This window comes from Homalodisca vitripennis, chromosome 4 (genome assembly GCF_021130785.1).
Source record: "Homalodisca vitripennis isolate AUS2020 chromosome 4, UT_GWSS_2.1, whole genome shotgun sequence".
NCBI lineage: Eukaryota > Metazoa > Arthropoda > Insecta > Hemiptera > Cicadellidae > Homalodisca > Homalodisca vitripennis.
Window position 1 is genome coordinate 67,017,402 of NC_060210.1, and position 21,844 is coordinate 67,039,245.

General features: G+C 32.6%; 1 protein-coding gene across 2 annotated transcripts; it reads left to right on the forward strand.

Moving 5' to 3' along the window:
- Positions 1-2,645: 2,645 nt before the first annotated feature.
- LOC124359438 lies at positions 2,646-15,392 on the forward strand. Of its 2 annotated transcripts, none has more exons than XM_046812178.1 (5): positions 2,646-2,755; positions 3,622-3,771; positions 4,771-7,553; positions 10,499-10,691; positions 15,066-15,392. In XM_046812178.1, exons 1-3 carry the CDS (start codon positions 2,722-2,724, stop codon positions 5,034-5,036), a joined length of 450 nt encoding a protein of 149 aa, XP_046668134.1. In that variant the 5' UTR covers positions 2,646-2,721; the 3' UTR covers positions 5,037-7,553; positions 10,499-10,691; positions 15,066-15,392. The 2 variants fall into 2 exon arrangements, with proteins under 2 accessions (XP_046668134.1, XP_046668133.1); XM_046812177.1 differs by having other exon boundaries at positions 10,499-10,678.
- The last annotated feature ends 6,452 nt before the right edge of the window (positions 15,393-21,844 follow it).

The window sequence follows — 21,844 nt, forward strand, 5'->3', positions numbered from 1 at the left end:
TATATACAGGGTGTATATTATGTCTGGAAACACCCAAATATATCCTTTAATAATTTAAATATAAATTTGAAACCTCTTACAATCGTGATAGAGATTGGGCATCTACTTTTTGGAACAATGTTTTGTTATGTCACACCAACGGGGAACGTCCTGCCGAGGGTATCGTGAATATTCTTAATGGAAGCCTATACCTTGTGATACATAATTTTAAAGGTAATAGCTTACTGAATTGAATGCCACAAACCGCATCTCAAAGGAATTATTCTATCAGAAAATAGAGCATTTTTAGTATTGAAAATTTACTGATGTTCAACAATGTAATTTTAAAATGGTTCTTGCCACAAAATGTGTTACACTAATTTTTTAGCATTTTTTAAATGTTCAATTAAAATAAAATAAACAATTTATTTTTAAGCTGGTTTCATTAGTACAAATTTACCAGTTTTTATTACAATGAATAAAACTTATGAGTCACTTTCTCTGATTACTTATGAATCTGTACTTGGTGTTTTCCAGTCAGCAGGAAGGTTTAAAGAGACAAAGGTCACTAGCCTATGAGAAACATTATTGTGTTATTAATCATCTGGTCTACAGGTTTCAGTTTGTTGAGCATGGAGCTTTCACTAGACAGGTCTAAGCTTGGGAATTACAAATGGACAAAGGTCATATCATTCCTGTCGAGTTAATCAGTGTCTCTGAAGCATTGCTGTCAACAAGTTATCTAATTACAGTAGTTCAGTTTTTATTTGGCATTTTAATGGAATTGTCTGAAAGATAACGAATTACTCTGTTGATGATGCGAGGATATGGCGATCGTCAAAGATCTTATCGGGAAGTTTGTAATTTGTTTAATGACACTTTCCCAGAAAGGAATCCCATAAGTGTTTCAACAATATCAAAAACTATTGAGCGTTTTGAAATGACAGGGAGTGTACGTAATCGGCCAAAGTCGGGTAGGATACAATCTGCAACAGATGAAGAACATGCACTAGATGTTTTGCAAACATTTATTGCAGACCCACATACATCGCTCAGAAAAGCTGCACAGCAACATGATATGCACCCTATGTCTGTGAGTAAGATTTTGAAAATTAATAAATACAAACCATTTAAAGTTCATTTAGTCCAACAGTTAAGTGAGGATGATTACGACAGAAGAGTTGAGTTTTGTGAACTTGTGATGCGCAAATGTGATGACAATAGAGATTTTCTGACCAACATACTATTTTCTGATGAGGCAACTTTTTTCCTAAATGGAAATGTTAACAGGCACAATTGCCGTTACTGGGCTAGTGAAAACCCACATTGGATTACTGAGTCCCATTCACAGCAACCACAAAAACTGAACGTATGGTGTGGAATTTTAGGTAACAAAATTGTTGGACCCTTTTTCATCAATGGAAATTTAAATGCCGAACTTTACTACAATATGCTCCAAAATGAAATAATCCCAGCTATTCAAATTGCATCAGGAGAATACTTTGATAATGTATGGTTTCAGCAGGATGGTGCTCCACCCCATTATGGGAGACAGGTAAGAGAGTATTTGGATTTAAGGTTTCCTCATAAATGGATTGGCCGAAGAGGAGAAATCGAATGGCCTCCAAGATCTCCGGATTTGTCACCAATCGATTATTTCCTATGGGGTCATTTAAAATCCAATGTTTATAGAAGAAAGCCTCATAATTTGGAAGACCTAAGAAACAGGATTATAGAGGAGATTGCTTTGATAACTGAAGAAATGTTAGGCAACTCTGTCGAATCATTTTACACAAGATTGGCTCATTGTCAAACCGTAGAAGGAACACAGTTCGAACAATTGCTTTGACACCAAATGCAGGTAAAACGTTTGTTGTAAGACTTTTCTAACAGCATACATTATTTTTTATTTGTAATAAGAAATCAATAACATAAGTATTTCCATAATTGTACTGTAATAAAAACTGGCAAATTTGTGCTAATAGAACCAGCTTAAAATGAAATTTTTGTTTTATTTAATTGAACATTTAAAAAAATGCTAAAAAATTAGTGTAACACATTTTGTGGCAAGAACCATGTTAAAATTACATTGTTGAACATCAGTAAATTTTCAATACTAAAAATGCTCTATTTTCTGATAGAATAATTCCTTTGAGATGCGGTTTGTGGCATTCAATTCAGTAAGCTATTACCTTTAAAATTATGTATCACAAGGTATAGGCTTCCATTAAGAATATTCACGATACCCTCGGCAGGACGTTCCCCGTTGGTGTGACATAACAAAACATTGTTCCAAAAAGTAGATGCCCAATCTCTATCACGATTGTAAGAGGTTTCAAATTTATATTTAAATTATTAAAGGATATATTTGGGTGTTTCCAGACATAATATACACCCTGTATAGAATAATATATGTACTACATTACGAGCTTGAACATTTTTTATTAATATTAAAAATACAATTGAATTCAAATAATATCCTTCAAAACTTCACTGTTTGTGAACAAACACTCGCCAAACCATCTTTTCTTATACTGATTGTACCATGTAACTCAAGAAAGGGCATTCATAAAGAAATGCTTTTCCATGTTTTGAAGCAAATTGGCTTAAAAATCACACCACAAGAGAGATTTATTTATATAATTTGCCATATCAGACTGTATAATGAACTAACAGCCACTTTATCAGTAGACTGCTGATCCAATCAGTGACGGTATAGACGATAGACAAGGCGGTAATGGCATGACACCCCTCGTAGTAGCAAGGTCTTACTTATGTAAGTTATTTCTATTAATTACTCCACGTTCGTTGTTTTTAATGAGTCGCTCTTCCTTTTGTATTAATCAGCGGGACAGCGTTACTTTTTTATCACAAAAAATTGTAGTTTCGCAGAATATTTTCTGTATATTTTGTATGACTTGTTCGAGCCAACGCAAACAAATAAGGCGTCAATTTACTCCTTATTAGTCTAAATAGACCCTACGCTTATGAAGCCTCAAAGACAAACCTGACAGCCGAACCATTAGTATTTAGTTGGCAAGTTATAGTGTACATATTATACTTATGCAAACTTAGCGTTTCTAAACGTACAAATTATGTATTTAAAAAAAATATTTTAAATATTACAGCTTTTCCTTGAATTAAGAGATTACTTATATCAGGAGACAATGAGACGTCGCTAAGAGAACCCTGTTGTATTATACACGTATAAATCTGTAGTTGTTTACTATTGCACCATCATTAAATCATTTAATTTAAACTAACAATATTAGTACTAATAAAAGTAATAACTATTGAACTATTTGTTTTTATTTATTTCAATATTGTAAGAATAAATAGTGTGGGATTTTAATGTGATGGTAGGAAAAATTCAAATTTTTATTATTTGCGTTTAATTTTGTACATAAAACATACAGATTTAAAGTCACTCAACTGTAAGACTGCAGTACTAAATTAATTATTTTCCTGGTAATAACAATTGTTTCGTTAGTTAAAATAAAATAGAGTTTATAAAATTTTAAAATTTATCTACTAAACGACCTACGGACTTGAGTTGGTGCAATATAAAAAGTAGGTTTTATAATTCAATATGGTGTGGTAAAGTTATAAGTGATTTGATATGCTGACCATAACGATTGATAGTTTTGCAGGTGTTTCCAGGAATATTCAGTTTTTGCTATTACTCCTGTCCGCGGCCGACTGACATAGTCTGCGGGGTCGACAGTCACCTAGGGGCCAAACTGTTTCGAGGGACATGCCTCATGATGCGCCTAAACCACTGCTCTTCCACCAGTAAGTGTTGGGTTTCTTCCGGAACCAAGTTTCGAGGAGACGGCCGTAATGGTAGTCTCAAGCGTCGGTTCATTATTGGTTCATAAAATTAGACTTTTCGTCTAAAAACAATCATTTTTGTGTAAAAAATACACTACAACGGTGTACTTATGGAATAATTATTTAATGACTTGCTTTTATGAGAGTAGAAATCACAAAGGTGATACGTCTCAATAGTATATTCGATGATGTGAAGGTATTCCTTATTTTCTATCATATATGTATTTATTTTTAGCTATTCCTTTCAATTTAACAGTAAATCAATATCTCCGTTAAAAGTAATTTTCGTGTAATATGAGATAGTAATTAAAATATTTCTATAAAATTGCATACAAACAGTCTTCTTAGCTATTCTATTGTTTTCTTCATGGTTTTTCTTGCCAAGACTTACACCTTTTATAAGTCAACAAATCAAAGAAAAAATAAGAGACACAACAGTTTGTGTCACTCTAGAAGCACCAACAAAGCAACACATGTTTACAAACACAAAATATTCCCTCTCCAAACCTCTATTGAAACATCTTACGTGAATGAAGTACATGCGTTCCGATAATCTACCAAATTAAGTAGATATAATTTGAAATTCTATATTTTAAGTACGAAATTCAATATTGTACAATTCACAGATATATGTGTTTTTTATCTCCAAGAGGATGAAACGTTTTGCTAAAATATCTTGTGTGATATGGATTTTGTACTGTAAATAAACTTTAATAAATGGGCATAGCACATAGTCTCGGTCTAGCATGATTTTAGACATTAAAATTTGGAACTCTGGCACAAGAAATCAGGAAATTGTGCTACGGATATGTGCAAGAGGTACAGAGACGTAGACCCTCCAAACCCTCCTTGGCCCGAATTACCAGTTTATACATGTTTATTTTTGAAACAATATAATACAGCACTAGTTGGAAGAAGATGACCTGCAGCTCAGTTTATAGCTTCATCTTCATGTTTTAGACTACCGCCAGATGGATATACTGAAGTGCCTGGAGCGGTATCCTGAGGTGATCCAGGAGTTCATCTCCATTAACGGGCTGGACAAGAGGTTTGACCGGTTCGGAGCGGTGCATGGATCCCGACCTCTGCCTCGCTATCTCGTCATTTACAATGTGCTACTGAGGATGGCCATAGGGTTCAAGCCGTGGCCTGTGCCGATATACCCACCATTTCCCTACCCTCAGCTGCCCTTCCCTTTCTGGCCGATGCTTAATCTCAACGCATAATTATTATCTCACTAAAACACCCATACACAGAGTGTTAAAAATGTGGAGAATTGTAGGAGAAAATACATATATGTTCTTCTAACAATATGATATTTCGCTTTGTGTAGCGTCCATATATCATTCCACAGAAATGGGTTACGGGATTGTATATTGCATATTTGTATGTCTTACTACAATCTCACTTTTACTTGAAAATATCAATCGTTTATAGTTTAAAATTGGAGGCCTTTAAAATTCTTATCTAAGATTTTCTGGAAACCGACTAGAAGAGGAAATATTTTAAAAACACATGAAAGACTACTTGTACAAAGACAAAATTTCCTCTAAATAGTTACGAACGTATAATAATAACGGAGTAAATGTTTGATAACTATTCTTGTGCAATCTGCATCTGTAAACTTAAGTATATCGAGACCTCTACTCTACTATAAACAAAAAATACTTGATTTTTATGTGTATTTCTATCATTAACGTAATATATTTGATGACAAATAAAAGTGTAGCACGATTAGCAATTATTCCATATTTGTTAACGAATATCAACCTGTGTGTAATCACAATAGTGATGAGTTAAATCCTGAATATGTATGACTACTGGTAAATATGCCAATACCATCGCACCATACTATTGCAATACTATTGCATTATTTATCGTCCAATTTTAACTAACCAGATATGTTGAACAACAAAAATGAGTAATATTCTGCTACCCTGATACTGTAACAAATTAAATAACATTTCCTTCACACTAATAAGCAGGTACCTTTGGAGACAATGGATTTTAGTGTGTTTAACTCCAAACTTTCCTGACCATTTTTACCCATCTATTTTATTTCTGGATAGGCTAAACAATTATCTGTTGCTTCAAAGCAATACATCAACCAACATACCTGTATAGAGTCTATAGGTGCGTGGCTTTGGAGGTATTTTGCATTGCATGTACCCTGAATGCATTCTTCGATTGTTAATAATAAGGATTTCTTCGTTCATTTTCCGTAAATTTGAGCCTGATATTTCCTCATCCAATTGGTAATTTTCTCTGCAAGAGCTGATCGGTTGTTATCAGAGTTTTTAGGAACTGATAAGACAATTATAAATTATTTTGGCTTTATTTTAAGCTTCCATGGTTCTAAAAGGAAACGTTTAATAACAATATCAATGGTTTTAATACTCTTCTAAAAGGAATGAAGTACAAGGAAAGATCCTTGCTCAGAAGAATAATAGGCGGAAATGGACTCTCGGGAAATTGAGTTTGACATGTATGGAGGAAGCAATCCTCCATGGACAAGTCTTCAATGTTATAATCAGCACCTTTTATGACGCCATTCCTGGGCATAGTGCGACAATATTCAATAATGTCTTATATATTCTTTATTATTAAAAATCATTGAGGTAGTATAACAGGACACTGTTGTCAATCAGAAGGTGGGTGTGTTGGATATATGGCATGAACCTGCGGATATATCATTTACCTCATCGTCTAGGGGCTTTGTAGATCCTCTATGAATTTGTCCTCATCACACCATTTCCAACAATATTAATAATTGGTTGAGGTACTAAACACATGGGTTCCTGCCTGTTGTTGGTTGCCAAATTGAGTTAGTAAAACTACTACAGGCTGGAGCACAGGCTTTTTATATTCACTAAGAAGTATGGAGACAAACCACGGGCCTGAGTGGATGTAGATTACCAGTTAAGATCTTTTACTGACTTTCGACTAGGATTACTTATTTTGCAAGTCCTAAAATAAGAAGTTGAGATGGGAATATACATATATTCAAAAGTTAAACAGTCTTAAAAAAGAGTTAAGAGAGAGAAATTGACAGATACGAAGAGAAGTAGGTTTTAATCAATGATATTTATGGTGTTGAAAAGATCAGAAAAATCTTTATTTTGATTGTAATAGCATATTCTAAGTGTAATAGTATAAGAGCAATTTCTTGTCCTGCCATCTAGTAGTAGTTTAATTCATATTGTGGAGGCATCAGTTGTCCTTCCTGTTGGACTCAGTGACTTTTAAGCAGATTTGGGATATTTGTGCACGCTTACTCCGCACAATAAGGAATGTAAAGTTTACTTTTATAGTATGTGTCTATAAAAAATATACTTTCAAATAATTAACAAATTGACCTTTCCAAATGAGACATCATTGAATTTTTTAAACTGCTATGGCAATGGTTGGCCCTCATGCCTCTGCCCTGCCTTATTAAGGTTTGCTGAATAAATTCTGCATTTTTATTACTACATAATACTAAACTGCATTAGAATTTAATATGTGGTATTAAACTCTACTATTCACGCTTAAAGCAAATTATTAATGTTTTGCACTCCAATAATCTGTGCTGAATCTTGAATTGTGCAATAGATTACAGATTACTCATTACACGATAATAGCCGAATGAAAGCTTGTTTCTATCTTACAACATCCACACATTTCACAAGATTTCCGTGGAAACTGCGTGTTTACGTTGACAAGACAATGTCTGTCAATGCGGCAATTGCGTAACCGGTGAAGAGGTACCAACTATGATTAAGTTGCATGCAAAACATTACATGGTTCTATAATAGATTAACTGTTCATTACGCAATAATAGGTTACCTGTTAGTTGTACAACTATATTAATAATAACAATTCCCACTGTATTATTTTGCGAGGATCATTTTTTTCTGGTTTAACACTAAATGTCAACGTTCCCACAGTGAATATGAATTGCTTTCATTCATTCATTGAGAAGCATTCATGAATTGCTTTTATCACTTTTAATACATTGAAATTTTAAAATAACTGACAAGTTGAAAATTAGTTCTTATTAGCCCACAGTGAAATATAATTCATTTAACGACGCATCTTTATTTACATTTTTTACTTGCTATATATTTATAAAACCGTATATTAAAAAATAAAACAGTGAAGTACCCTATGTAAGATAAGTTATATTGGAAATATGGAAGCGATCCAATTGTTCATAAAACTTAGCTGTTTCTGACAGCTGACAAACTTTATGTTTTTCCAGTATTTACACAAATAACCATCGTCAACATCAGAGCTGTGAATAAATTTGATACAAAAATGTATCATTGTGACGGTCTTTAGTTATTAGCATTTAGTTTCAATTTTCAAACAGTTGAGAGACCGCTGTTTTACTTCAGGATACTATTCGCCCCTGCCAACAGACATTCTGTATTGGCCTTACTGATGTTACCGCGTTGTTACAGAATCATCAAAACTTCATTGGCATGATAACTATTGTAATTAGTTTAATATAAAATTATGTTAAACTAAATATCTGTCATTATTATTATTACCATTTATGGTTAAGAAACAAAATTAAAATTAAAACCTACCTAGTGTCTGCTAATCATGAATTAACCACTTTCACAGTCCCAAGTTATTGACTCAATTAAGGTTGAAGCACTGAAATTATATCCCTTTTCGTCGAGCCATTATACACACACTTTATGACGATGTTGCACTAATAAACAAAGAAAAGTAATTCGTATTTCATTGTAACGAAGAGCAAGAATTAAAGAATAGAAACATTTAATATATGACATATGATTACTAATACCTAATAGACACATTTGGCAATTTCAGGTCGGTTAATGATAGTTTCAAGTCCCCTTTTTATTTTTTATGGCGTGTTCTCAAAATTTCATAAGTTAATACCATTTTTTCAATTTAAGGAACAGTTAGATGGCTGCTATTGACCAAACAAGTCCAAATGATTTTTGGATACAGAGAAGTAAAAAAGGAATTTGTCTTCTAACTTCTAAAATAGGTTCAGTACTCTTAGTCAGGGTTTTAATATACGGTTTCAGTTGGGTTTTTTGTAGCAAAGCCAAAAGAGCAAGCTTAAAAGAGCGTGAAAAAGGAAGAAACTGTAAAAAGGAAGAAGTCTAATGGAAGGCAAAAGTTGGGTAATAGACTACTCGTATATCTGAATTTCCATACTCGATTTCTCAATACATTTTAATCAAATGAAAATTAAATATAACTTTAAATGTTTATTTTTAAACTCAATATAACCATATGTGAATTTATATAAAATGAAAGATTCCAACATAAAAGTGTTTGGTGACACTACACGCAAGTTTCTAATTCACTAACGTTTAATAGGCTATAATGGAGAGATCTTTATCGCGCACAGTAATGTCTGGTTATTGCAGCAAGACGAGGGTTTGATTACAACGTCTCTAAGCTCTTCTGATAAAATGTAGTTATTACATATGTGACATGAGGGGCCACATAATTGTACTGGTGGGTGAGTCTTACACTACCAATTTAACGTTAAAATTACATTTATTTGAAAAAATGAAGTTTTAGCTACATACCTCTTCAATATTATAGAATAAATTAAGCTGATAACATTCCGACTGAGAATTTGCGAACTTGAATTTATTTGAATGGTAATTGTCTGAAACCTAAATTGGAGCACCATGGCACTAAATTTGTAACAACATAAACTTGAAACTAAAAATATAACATTGCCATCAAAAAGTATATAATGAGCGATGTTAATGCCAAAAGTGTATTAATGCGCGGTATTACTCTATCGATACTCTAATAAGGATTAATAATACTCGTCATTTAACTTTCCAAAGTACTTAGCACTAAGTGTAATTTAGCCCAATGTCGCTAAATGGTTCATTTAATATTTGCTTATATTACACTAAGTTGTTGATATATTATTTTATTTAATAAAACTGTAAATAAGTTACGTAGCTGCCATTATATTGAAGAGTTTCTATCGAACTTGTTATAAGGGACATGTTTCAATCAAATATAACGAGGGAAAGCGAAGTCCTAGGATGTAGGCAATATATCATTGGCAAGTTTAGACTTCCTATGTCCTCGGCGTTGATATTATATCGGTTATGCTGATAATAATACCTCCTTTACCACCTTGGACTGTAGCTAACAATAACAATAAACAACAGAAAAAACGGATACAGTTTCATACTTTTGATGTAAATTTGAATAGATACTTTCGAGAAAAATAATTTGGAATAATCGCCTAGAAATAACAAATAATGATTTTTAACTGACCAGTTAGTAACTTGATCACTTGCTCATCCCGTCACTGACATAGTGGTTTATATACTTGGATTATGCTCTTAGAGTTTTGTGGAATTTGCATGCTTTACGTTTTTCTATGGGCACCGAAATTTGTCAGTTCTTTGGTGTTTAAGTAAAGTAAAGATAAGATGGCTTAGTTTACCAGGCGAAGTTAGGGCAAAGAAGCCCTCTCTAACCTGGGGACCAACGGCTTAAAGGTGACCCGAACCACCACCGGTTTATGATATCGGGAGACTTTTTTGTATCAGTTCAACAACAAAATTAAATTTCAAAGTATTAGCTTAACGCCGAAAAGTGATGATCAGGCAATATTAAAATAGCATAGATAATTCAATGATTCAATCATAAATAATACATTTACATATATATGTCATGACTCTTTCAGGTCTCTTAAGACTATGCTTACCAGTTGTGCTGGGGTTTTCTCTAAAGAGATGTTTCCTATATCCTTGTTTGTCACTGCTGCGCGAGGTACAACCTCTGTGCGGGGTGGAAACATCGGGTAATGTCAGGGTCTTCCGCAACCCCTGCCTTCTGCGTAAGTCTAACTGGTGTCTTCACACACGTGAGTATTTGGGGTAATTGACATATCACCATGTTTTCTGTCACCTACATATTTAAGAGAATACTTTAAGCCTCGTAAACTTAGTTCAATTAGTACCTAAAATACTCATAATAATGATACCAACTTAACGTTGATAATTCATGATCACCATGATAGTTTTAACATAAGAGTAACTCATTACTAATTAATAGTTTGAATTACAATTTACAATTACTCTACACTACTTATCGTAACAGGCTTCACTGAGGCTGGGTTCAAAGTTTAAAAACATATAATTACCTCATTTATTTCTCATGACTTTAGGAGGACAGATATACTGGGAAACAATTATACAAAAATAATTCAGCACAAAGTTGTAGAAATAATAAAGGTCTATAAGTCACTGTAAAATTATGTTGTATATGTTGGGATAGTTAGGCTTCAAGTGTAAAGGTGGAATTGGGTTTGTTTAAAAAAAACGAGAAAGTGACTAACAGAAAAGAAAAAAAAGTTGAACATATGTTGGTTTGAAGATCATAAAGGATGTATGATTTTTATACATAATACAGTGGGGACGTCTTTCAAATAAATGGAAATTATTTGATTCCTCATAGTTTAAGACTAAGTTACGTTACTTTGGTGGACAATACCCCAAACACTACTTAAAAAGAACCTACGGAGTCAAATAGAGTAGAGAGTTTAAATAAATTAATGCAATGTCACAGTAAGATCTTAAAATGTTATTATAGTATGAACTAATACAAAAGGATAACTTCTCTGACTTGCCACCATCTTTAATCTACCGTGATCATCACCATTCGCTGCTTGCCACGGGTCAGTTGTCAATGGTTAGATATTCGGTAGGAGAACTGTATATATTTGTATAGTGTATTCTTTAGTTCAGTTTATAATAATTATAATTAGTGTTCTCAAGTACACATTTTAGCGATAGTGTGCGTTGACGCACAAAGTTATCATTCCTGACTAACGCGTGTCAGAAAGGTTCAGTGGTATCTGTCTTTCATAAAATAGATCGCAGTTATTGTGGTGAATAATTAATTAATACAAACTATTATATGAGGGCTCTAACTGCAAAAGTCACACTCTCCACTTTTTAAAATTTTACGAAAATAGCAAAAAAACTGCTACTTGCATTATAAATAAAGTAACCTTGGTAACCATTATAATGTTCTTAGAGTTGGCATTCCATCGAATTAGATTTACAACATTTTTTGTATATAAAAGCACTCTAAACATAGTGAAAAATATGCCTTTTAAACTTTGGAGAATGTGAGTTTTGTATTCTCAAACTGGAGAATGTTAGTTTTGCAATAATCCGATATGGAGATTGTTACTTTTGACACCAAACATTGTAGGCTTTCAAAGACAGAAAATAGTAATAAATTAATATGCTTAGACATAATTACTGGGGATTTATAAGGTACGGTATTAAAACTCATAAAATGAAGAAATCAGAGAACCAAAAGTTTTATTGCCTATTCATTTAGGACTTCTGTACAGTATTTTAAATTTGGTAACAAGGCATCTCTTCGGCTCGTTGGCAACCTTCCTCATCGTCACCAATTACTTCGACTTCAGGGTCATCTAATACATGTCTAAAAAAACTCCAGGGATTCATTCTGTCGCCATTCATTTCCATAATGTTTTAGTAGAAAGAGTGTTTTACATCAGCCCTTTTTTTCTTCCTTTCCAACACGTTTACCTTTAACAATAGTCACTGGTCTTATGTTGTTAAGGCTTCTCCCTCTTTTTACTATACTTCTTGCTGCTTGTTCAGGATTTGCTTTTAGGCGATAGGTACATTCTCCTTGTACCAAAACCGTTTCATTGTTACCATTACTCTCCTTAGTAAAGTAGACCCGCCTACAAGACTGGATACCAAAATGCCATTGTACTTGTCTTGCGTATGTGTTGCTCCACCTCAGATTTCCAATCAAGGTTCACAGTATCAACGCCAAAGTTTTTTCACTGTAGCAAATTTCCTATGATGTCAATGTACTCATGTGGGCTTACAATTACTTCACATCGCTTTATCTCCTTCTCGACATTGCCAAACACCCTATCTGGGGGGATAAAACTATGACCTGTCCATTGGGAAAACTAACTGTACCTCCTTGATGTTATCAGGTGCATTGACAAACCCATGAGCACACCATAGTGATTAAAATTGAATTTTTATTTTTGACCCCCACACCCGTCGCTAATAAGTCGAAACAGTCATGTAGGGGGTCAGATCAATAGAATTCAAAGTGTCATATAAACAGGATGAAATCTCATTGGATCCCTTAGAAAACTCATTCTCTGTCCACGTGTAAAGCTGTTACATTATCTTTGTCAAGTTTGGATTTTGAATGGCCCTTTACAACACAAAAATTATTTAAATATAGCTGACGGGTGTAGTAGGAGGACTGATCCGGAAGTTTAGGTAGAGGTTGATTTTTTGGCAATCGAAAGATAATATTAGGAGATCTTCACGGTCTTCTTGTAACAAACCGTAAAATGCTTGTGATCGTAGCTTGTGGACCCGTTTCTCAACAAGAAGCATTGTTTCGCTCGGCATCACTCTTTGTCGACTTTATTTTTTCTGCCAATTCTAGGCAAGTAGAACATACGTCCACCCTAGGTGATCCGAATCCCAAGTTGTATTTTCTATTAAAAATATAATCTAAAATAACTGTCTTTCACTTTAAGGTGATCTTCCGCATTGGTCTGATACATTCGCCAGAGCTTCTTTATATTTAGTTTTCTGCAGGCAAATATTTCCGGCCACTTCTGTTTGTACAGTAATGAGTTTCACTGCACTTTAAACTATTAATAAACGTCATAATACTTTCTTTTTTAGCCACAAATCTGTTACCAGTAGTGTCACCACCGCCTCTCCTCTCCTTCGGCATTTCATGTTTGTAATAAAAACCGGTCAGCAATTTTATTAATTCTAAATCTGGAAATATTTAAGGCCCTCAGAAAAGTACCCAAACACACCGGAACCATTTTCTTCTCACGGTTTGTTATGAAATATTTTGCTCTAGCTTGTTTTTTTAATATTTTTTTTGGTTTTTGGGTCTTCTTCTTCGCTTTATCACGTTCATTGTTATATGCTTTAGAACAAAGTTGTCTTGGTATAATTTTATCATGTTCCTTATAAAAAGCAGAATGAAATCTTCTTATGTCCTGGGCTGTCAATGATCGGCAAAGTAGGGCGCCTTTGGTGTGGTTACACGTAGGAAAATCCGGAAAAACCCTTCGGGAGCATATCTGAAAACAAAAAAATAAAAATAAATATGCTGATTCTAACATTTTTATTCAGCAATTATTTCTATTTTCTTGTCTCAGAGAACCACAATGATATATTAGCATTTCGTGTCAAAAGTAACAAAGGCCTAAGTCCTATTTGCTAAAATTGCAATACGCCTAGAGAATGACAAGCATCCAAAAGCTATGCCTCAGACCGGTTACGTAAGTTAAATATAGTTAAATAAGTAAATATTTATGCAATAAAAAGTTTTATTTCTTAATTAACCCGGTCTTTGAAACATGGCAAATAGGTTATGAACATAGGAGGTTATGTCTATGAAGGTTTTGGTTACCTTTTCTTTTTTGCCTGGGCTCTTTTCCAGTGGTTTGGTGCTCGAACCTTCCTTCCTGGGTGTTTCTCCTTTACTTTTATCACTTGGTCTTACACTAATATCCATTTTTAAGCTATTTAACGCATAAAACAGAAAACAGTACACCACTACACTGACTTCCTACTTACAAAAACATTAGCAAAACAGACGATACAGGGTGCAGTGTCACGTGACTCAAACAAGCCTTCCTATTGGCTGAAATGGAGAATGTGAATTTTGCATTCAAAGACTTTGGAGAATGTGAGTTTTGAAAACAAAACGTAATTTTTCACCGTTAAAATAAAGTGGGATACTGTTAGTTTTGCTTTAAAACTCTTAGATCAATATGTGCAAAGCTATGAATATAATTAGAATATACCCAAAAGTCAATTTCGAAAAAAATTGGAGAATGTGACTTTTGCAGTTAGAGCCCTCATATGTTGAAATTACATATGTTATGTCAAGACTTATTTTATTATTCTGTATTGTTCAACTGTATTAATGTTCTATGGTTTGTTTTGGGATGATTAAAACTTTTTATTCTGTTACTTTACTAACTGGGTTTTACTTTAAATAACAGTTATATGTTTAGATTCTAGTTATCCACCAGACAATGAGATCAGATTTCATATCTAGGTGGAGCTTTAAGACACTATATATATATATATATATATATATATATATATATATATATATATATATATATATATATATATATATACATATATATATATACTATTTTCTTAAACTGTATTTAAATTTGTATTTTTACAATATTTCAGAATTTGAGGCGATGAACCTGCCCGAGTGTTTCAAAAAGTATCCCTACGCACTCAATGACTACGTTCCCGGGTTATATCGCCTTCACCTGTAGCCACTGGTACAATGTAAGGCATATAATTAGATAACAATGAAGATATGATACGATATGATATGATTTCATGTTTCTTACCATAATATCATATTTATGTACTTATATATAAATTTGCGTTTTATTATCATTAATGATAGATTGATAATAAGCAATTTTATCACAACACGCTGAACTTTATTGATATAGTAACTTATTTGAATTTACAGTGAGCAATAAACAAAAGTATACAGTACAATGTAAACAGTATTTTACTATGATTTTTGAATTTCAAAACTACATTAATCGTAAGTGAAGAGCAATATATTGTCTACTTCAGGATAGTAAAATAGTTTTCATCAGCAGAAAGGCCTACTTTTTTGTTCTATCATTGAAGATATCGTAAACAGTATCATTTAAAAATATAGAAATTGTTAGCAGTCTTAATGCTTTCACGGCACTTTTTCTTTGATTTTGTCTATGATGGAATGAACACTAAGTTGAAAAACGAACACAGGTGATTAAAATCCCAGATGCAATACACAAATTGGGCAAATGGAATAAACAAAACTCTGAAGTAAACTCTAGAATAAAAAAAAAATGAAGTAAGTTTATAGTTTTTTATACGTAAATTTCATCCCCGTTATTAAATGTAGAAAGTATAACAACATGATGCTATTATGTAACATAAAGGCCAAGAGACGTCTTAACGTTAAAGGGCCCAAGAGGTTGACATGAATATAACATTACCCCAGGCTGTATTCAGAGATGTGGGCCACCCACCAGCGATATAATATGGGGGAAGCGTATTGTGCTTAACTACACTTAGAACATCCTTACCTTCAAAACGTATATTTTATGCCCATACGTCTGATTATTTTATTTATAAAATTAAACATAAAGTGTATTTTGCGTGTTCAGAAAGTAAGAATGCTCTTTGTGCAAATTGTTTCTTGAAACTGTGACGCTTTGTCTGCAATTAAATTAAACTTATGCGAGCAACATTCTTTTGTAATATCGCTTTTGTATTTCTTTTGTATTTCCAGATGAGTTTAAACCATCAAAAGCAAAATACTGATACCGTAACTAAGTTAGTTATTAGATTAAGAATTAACAATTAACGTAATTAACAATGTAGAAGTACGCCATACTATAATAACAGGCTTTGCTGAGGTTTAGTGAAAAATTGTACAGCTCATTTAATTTGGCTACATGTGTTCTTTAATTACATGTTAAAACGCCATATTAATGAGTATATTCTCTTCAAATTTTTCTTTACTCTACGTTTTTCTCGTCGACACCATGTTTATGCGTAAGACAAATTTTAAAATATTCAATGAGCCAAATCCCATAGAATATGCGCCATTATTGAACTTAATGTTCCCTCTATAAAGATGATGCAAAATTCCAAGTCTAAGAGTCTTTTAATTTCGATATACTATCTTGCGGATAGAGAGAAATTAAATTTTTAAGACCATCCAATGATAGCCTTCACTAACGCTTGGCCAGTTAGCTGTTTAAACTGAACAAAACTACTCCCATAAGATTGAGTATTGGAAGCCTGTGGGCAGGGTACAGACAGATGTGCTTGTATTTCAAATTTGTACAATTAATGTCTAGAGTTTAAGAATAAAAATCTCTTTAATCTGTGCAAAGTATGCATATAAAATAGTAGTATCAGACACAAGTTTCAAGACAATTATTTAATAATGTATGCTTCAAAATATTTAATCTATAAATTTACCAGAGAGTAACTATTATTGCATGATTATATCAGTATATTGAACCCTCATACTGACAAGCAGAAACTTATTCTACATTACATAAAGATGGAGGTTATTCTACGTAACGTAATACTCCCCTTTATTACTTGATTTATAAACTCAATACAGTTTGTTCGGATCGGTTAGTTAGTAGAGCCAAACCTCATATTGGAAGCTAAATCAAGCCCATTCATCCAGTATATGCAGATTAATCAGGGACCAAAGCCCAAACTCTACTAATCAGACACGAACCTGGTGTGAGCTACAATCCGTGCATTTCTGCAATGGATAAACACAGCTCACTTGTTTTATCTATTTATTTATTTCCAACGGCAGCGGCCATTATTACAATTGATTATAATAAGTACATGCATGATATAAGTTAGCAAAACGACAATACTTCTATAAATATTAATTAATAAATACGCTAACTTATAAATTATACAAATTTGCAAGTTTGAAGAAGACATGCAGTTGCTATTAGTTACTATAGTATATAGATATAAAAAAGTTTCGGTAACAACAATGCAACCCGCCTAGAACAACAAATTTTAACTTGCATGTAAAAGTATAAATGATCAACAAAAATAAATATCTAAAACGTAACATAGCATAAAACATAACAGAAACATGACCATGCATTCTAACCAAGGTACAGACATGAAATATTAAAATTAAATACTGTGCAAATTGGGTAAAGAGTTAGCATGATAGGCCTACTAAACATTGATGCACTAAGAGGAAAACACAGTCAAAGCATGGCGACGGATACAATGGATACCGTCCCAGAAAATATCGCATTCACATCCAATTCGATTACCCAATCGAGCAAGTCTTGCCAAAGGACTATTGTAATCTAAGTTAGTGAAGTGATGCCTGAAGTGAACCAAGAAGTTCTCGAGATCTAGTGTTAGCGGAAGGAACTCTAAAGTCAATCTCGGCAAGGAGATCTGGCCACTGCACCTGGCCATTAACAATCTTCCAAAGAAGCAGAACATCAGCCACTTCACGTCGCCGGGCGAGAGATGGTAGGTGGAGATGTCGTCAACGGGAACCTCCAGGATGCCATATCCAAGTCGGACCCCAACCAGCCGAATGAATCGGCGCTGTAAAGCCTCTAGTCTCATCTGGGAGCCGATAGTTTATCTCTCTCAATTTCAGTTGTACCACAAATATGTTTTGATAACTATGGATTCAATGCGTAATTATTGCTTTGTGTCGATTAATTAATAATTTTATTAAATACTAAATAGTTTTGGTTCGAAAATAGAATTAGCTTACTTTGCCACTTTTGTGGAAAAAAAATAATTTGCCGTATACCAAAACATAAAGGTAAGGCTTCCATTATAGTTTTCGAAGGTGGTGACACATTTTAACATCTAAGAGATATTTGTGTAAAAAATATTAGATAGATTTTGAAAGTAAACTCTGTATTATACACTAAGCTAAACAATAAAATTTAACATTCATTATTGTATTCAACGCTGACATTATTATGACGTTATTACTTCACTGACAAGGTAGACTGGATATTTTGACTCATAATTTCATATCGAGTACAACCCGTTGTACATATTAACTCGTAATATATCCACATTACTACTGAGCAGCTAATATGTTAATAAATTTTCATTGTGGCTACCTACATGATGTAGCTATCTATAGTCATTATCATCCCTATTGTTAACATGTAAGTTACAAAACCGTAGCCCATTTTTTTATGCCACATATATAATTAATTTTAAAGTCTGCAATAAGTTCAAAGCCCCATACAACTGACATATTCGAAATTAATTTGATAGTAATTTTGTTTCTTCATGTTTGGCACTGGCATCAATAATTAAATGTGTGATATCAACTTTGAATGACTTGCGACCTTTCATCAAATCTTACTCTGTTTCTTTCTTCATTCATTTATTTTTTATTTAATATTGCTATAAATTTTTAAAGTCTCTTTATTTAAAAATAAGTTAAATAATAATAAATAATCAATAGATTTATAACATTAGCTACTAGTTATGGATTTTTATAAATAAAATACCAACTTTATTACTTACATCAGGTTTTTATTAAATTCTACTTGCTCATTTCACAGTTTAAAACATAATTCTTTAAAATACTGTACCTTATTTTATAACTGTGTATGTGTAGTTGTATTCGAATTCTGTTAACTGTTACTAATGCCATTGACTACCTACATGGACCTCCAAGTAAAGATACTTTTTATACTATTTAAAAAAGCCTTAAAATAAAATAAACAGTTGGATTGTTGCCACCACCTGTATAGTATTGAAAAAGCCGACAAAGCCTAATGAAAATTGTACCAGCAATTCGTGCAAAGTAGATTCGTTAAATGTGTTACTCATAATATATTAAAATATTAAATTTATTGGACTCAGTGAGTTTAAAATATATTTGTTTTAGATAATTTTGTATTACAATCATAGTTACCCATAAGACTGATGTAAAAATATTAGATAACGCTCAGTAAAATGCTATGGAGTGACATGCACTATATTCAATATTCAAATGGTACTTCATACAAAATTTTAAGTCCACAGACCAAGGTCGGTTCCTCTTCAAAACCTCGTGTAGACAGACAAGCGACATTTTTCACTCATCCAGAACAATTACGATAGAGTTGCTTTAAAAAAGGAGTTTTATCCTGTGCGATTTATCACCAAAAGCGTCTTATTTTCTATAGTTTTTATTAAATACATTTCATCAATTCAGAAACAGTTGTATAAAACGTGTTTCATTGTAGTGCCATTAGTTAAATTTTTTTAACGATGTGTCAGTTTCCCTTTCGTTACACTCGCACCAACAGCTTTAGCTATTTTGTAGAAATTTAGTACTGTACTTTTCTGAGGACTGGCCCATTTTAAGAACTGAATTATTGTAGCTATTTACCAGCAAGACTTTACATCAAGGAAAGGTTTCAAAATCATCAACCAATGCACAAAATTTTAGTCATAGAATTAAATTACCTATGAATCTTAAACATATGAATAAATGGCTAATTAATTTTTAATGCCAATTATTTATGATTAATTACTATAATCTACTTGCCATTACAATGAATGATGAATATGGTGAGAGTGAGAGTAGATGTGTAATAATAATTACTCCCTAGTGCAGTATCAGGTACTAAGCGGCTATTGGTCACTAAGTCAAAGGAACCCTTCATTTGGTACCGCATGGGGTGTAATCTAGATCTTCAATTTTACACAGAGGACCAACAATCAACCCTTGAGTTTGCTTTACCCTAAACTAAAACTAACCAACTATGCTTCTGCTTATCTTTATCATAAAATCTCTTTACCATTCCTTTTAATAACTGTAATTGTCATTTCTTAAATTTGTATGATTTTCATTCAATATTTAAATTGAAAATAAATATAAATTATAAATATTTGAATAATTATATTAAATTAAATTAATCATGTATTACCTTCATTTGTAAAATATATAGTTTGAATATTAATAGTTTTTACCTAACAGCGCTGAAATGTGTTATCAATACAAAGCAAAATAAAGTAATCTGTGAATTAAATTGTTAAACTAAATAAATATCTTAAAATATAAAGAATATACATGAAATAAAGTTTTGAATGAGCGGTAGAGATTAATTTTAACAAGAGAAAAACATGTGAAAGTTAAGCAAGATTGCAGGATACTAGGAAACGTTAAATTTTTAAAGTTTGAAAGTGATGTCCGTTTTGAGAAAAAATTTGTATTGTAATATGATGAAAAACATCTATCTACAGCCGAAATACCAAAAGAAATCTACACCGAATTTGGCACATGTTTTGTAGACGTAAACAGAAAATAGCAATGAACTTAAACTTCTTAACATTCATCAACTGGGCCAAATAGTAAAGAATATGTGGAGTCTGTAAATCAATATTGTTGAGATTATTTATTATTACTATTTTTGTGAGTAGTTATCAGGAAAAATTGGACAAATTGTTTTATTGCATCCACAAGTGAGCAGTGTTACCATGAATGTTTCAGATTTATTTCATGCATTCCAAAAAGCATTTCCTTTTAAAATATTTAAAACTTCAGAGAAATTGAAAAAAAATAATGGGTAGAAAAAGAATTAAATATGTACAAACAGAACAAATCGCTACCCTAAAAATCAAAATTTAATTTTTCACCAAATTTCAAATAATACTTTAAATGTTTTAAATTAACTTTAAAAAGAAGATAAAAAAGCGAAGAAAAATATAATGAGAAACTGTTGGCTGACTCAGATAATTTAATAAAAAGGGCATAGAGGAATATTTAGCGTGAACTTGGAAGACTGCCAAATACCAGTTCCTGCACTGAGTTACATATTAGTAACATCTCACAGACTGATAAAAATTCTGAACTTTATGGGGAATATTTTTTTTTACTGGATATCGACCTAAGACCTTGGCAGTCTTGGATAATTTGCCATTTTAGTTCATTCCATAGTTTAATTTTGAACCAGTATCGGAATTAGTAGTTTTAAAAGTAATTAAGCAATTAACACACAGGTTTTATCTGGAATGAAATTTCCAGAGCAGTTTTGAAGGCTCTGCCCTCATAATTTTTAAAACCCTTGAAAAAAGGAATAAATATGTTATTACTAACTGCGTTATTTTTCAGGAAAACTCAAATATTCAACTGTGCTTCCTCTACTAAGGAAATCTGATAAACCCGAACCAAATAACTAACGCCATGTAGCATTGATTTCCGTTACATAAAAATATAGGAAGATATTGTATTAAACCAAGTTCGAGAACATTTTAATCAGTTTTAACTAAATATCAATTTGGTTTTAGAGGAGATTGCTGTGCTACAGATGAGGTCTTTAGATTTATTAATAAAGCGCTGCAGACCTTAAAGGGTCTGGGATAATACTTGGAGTCCTGGGTAAGTACTTGGTCGCTTGTTGCAACCTATCCACAACTGATAATCA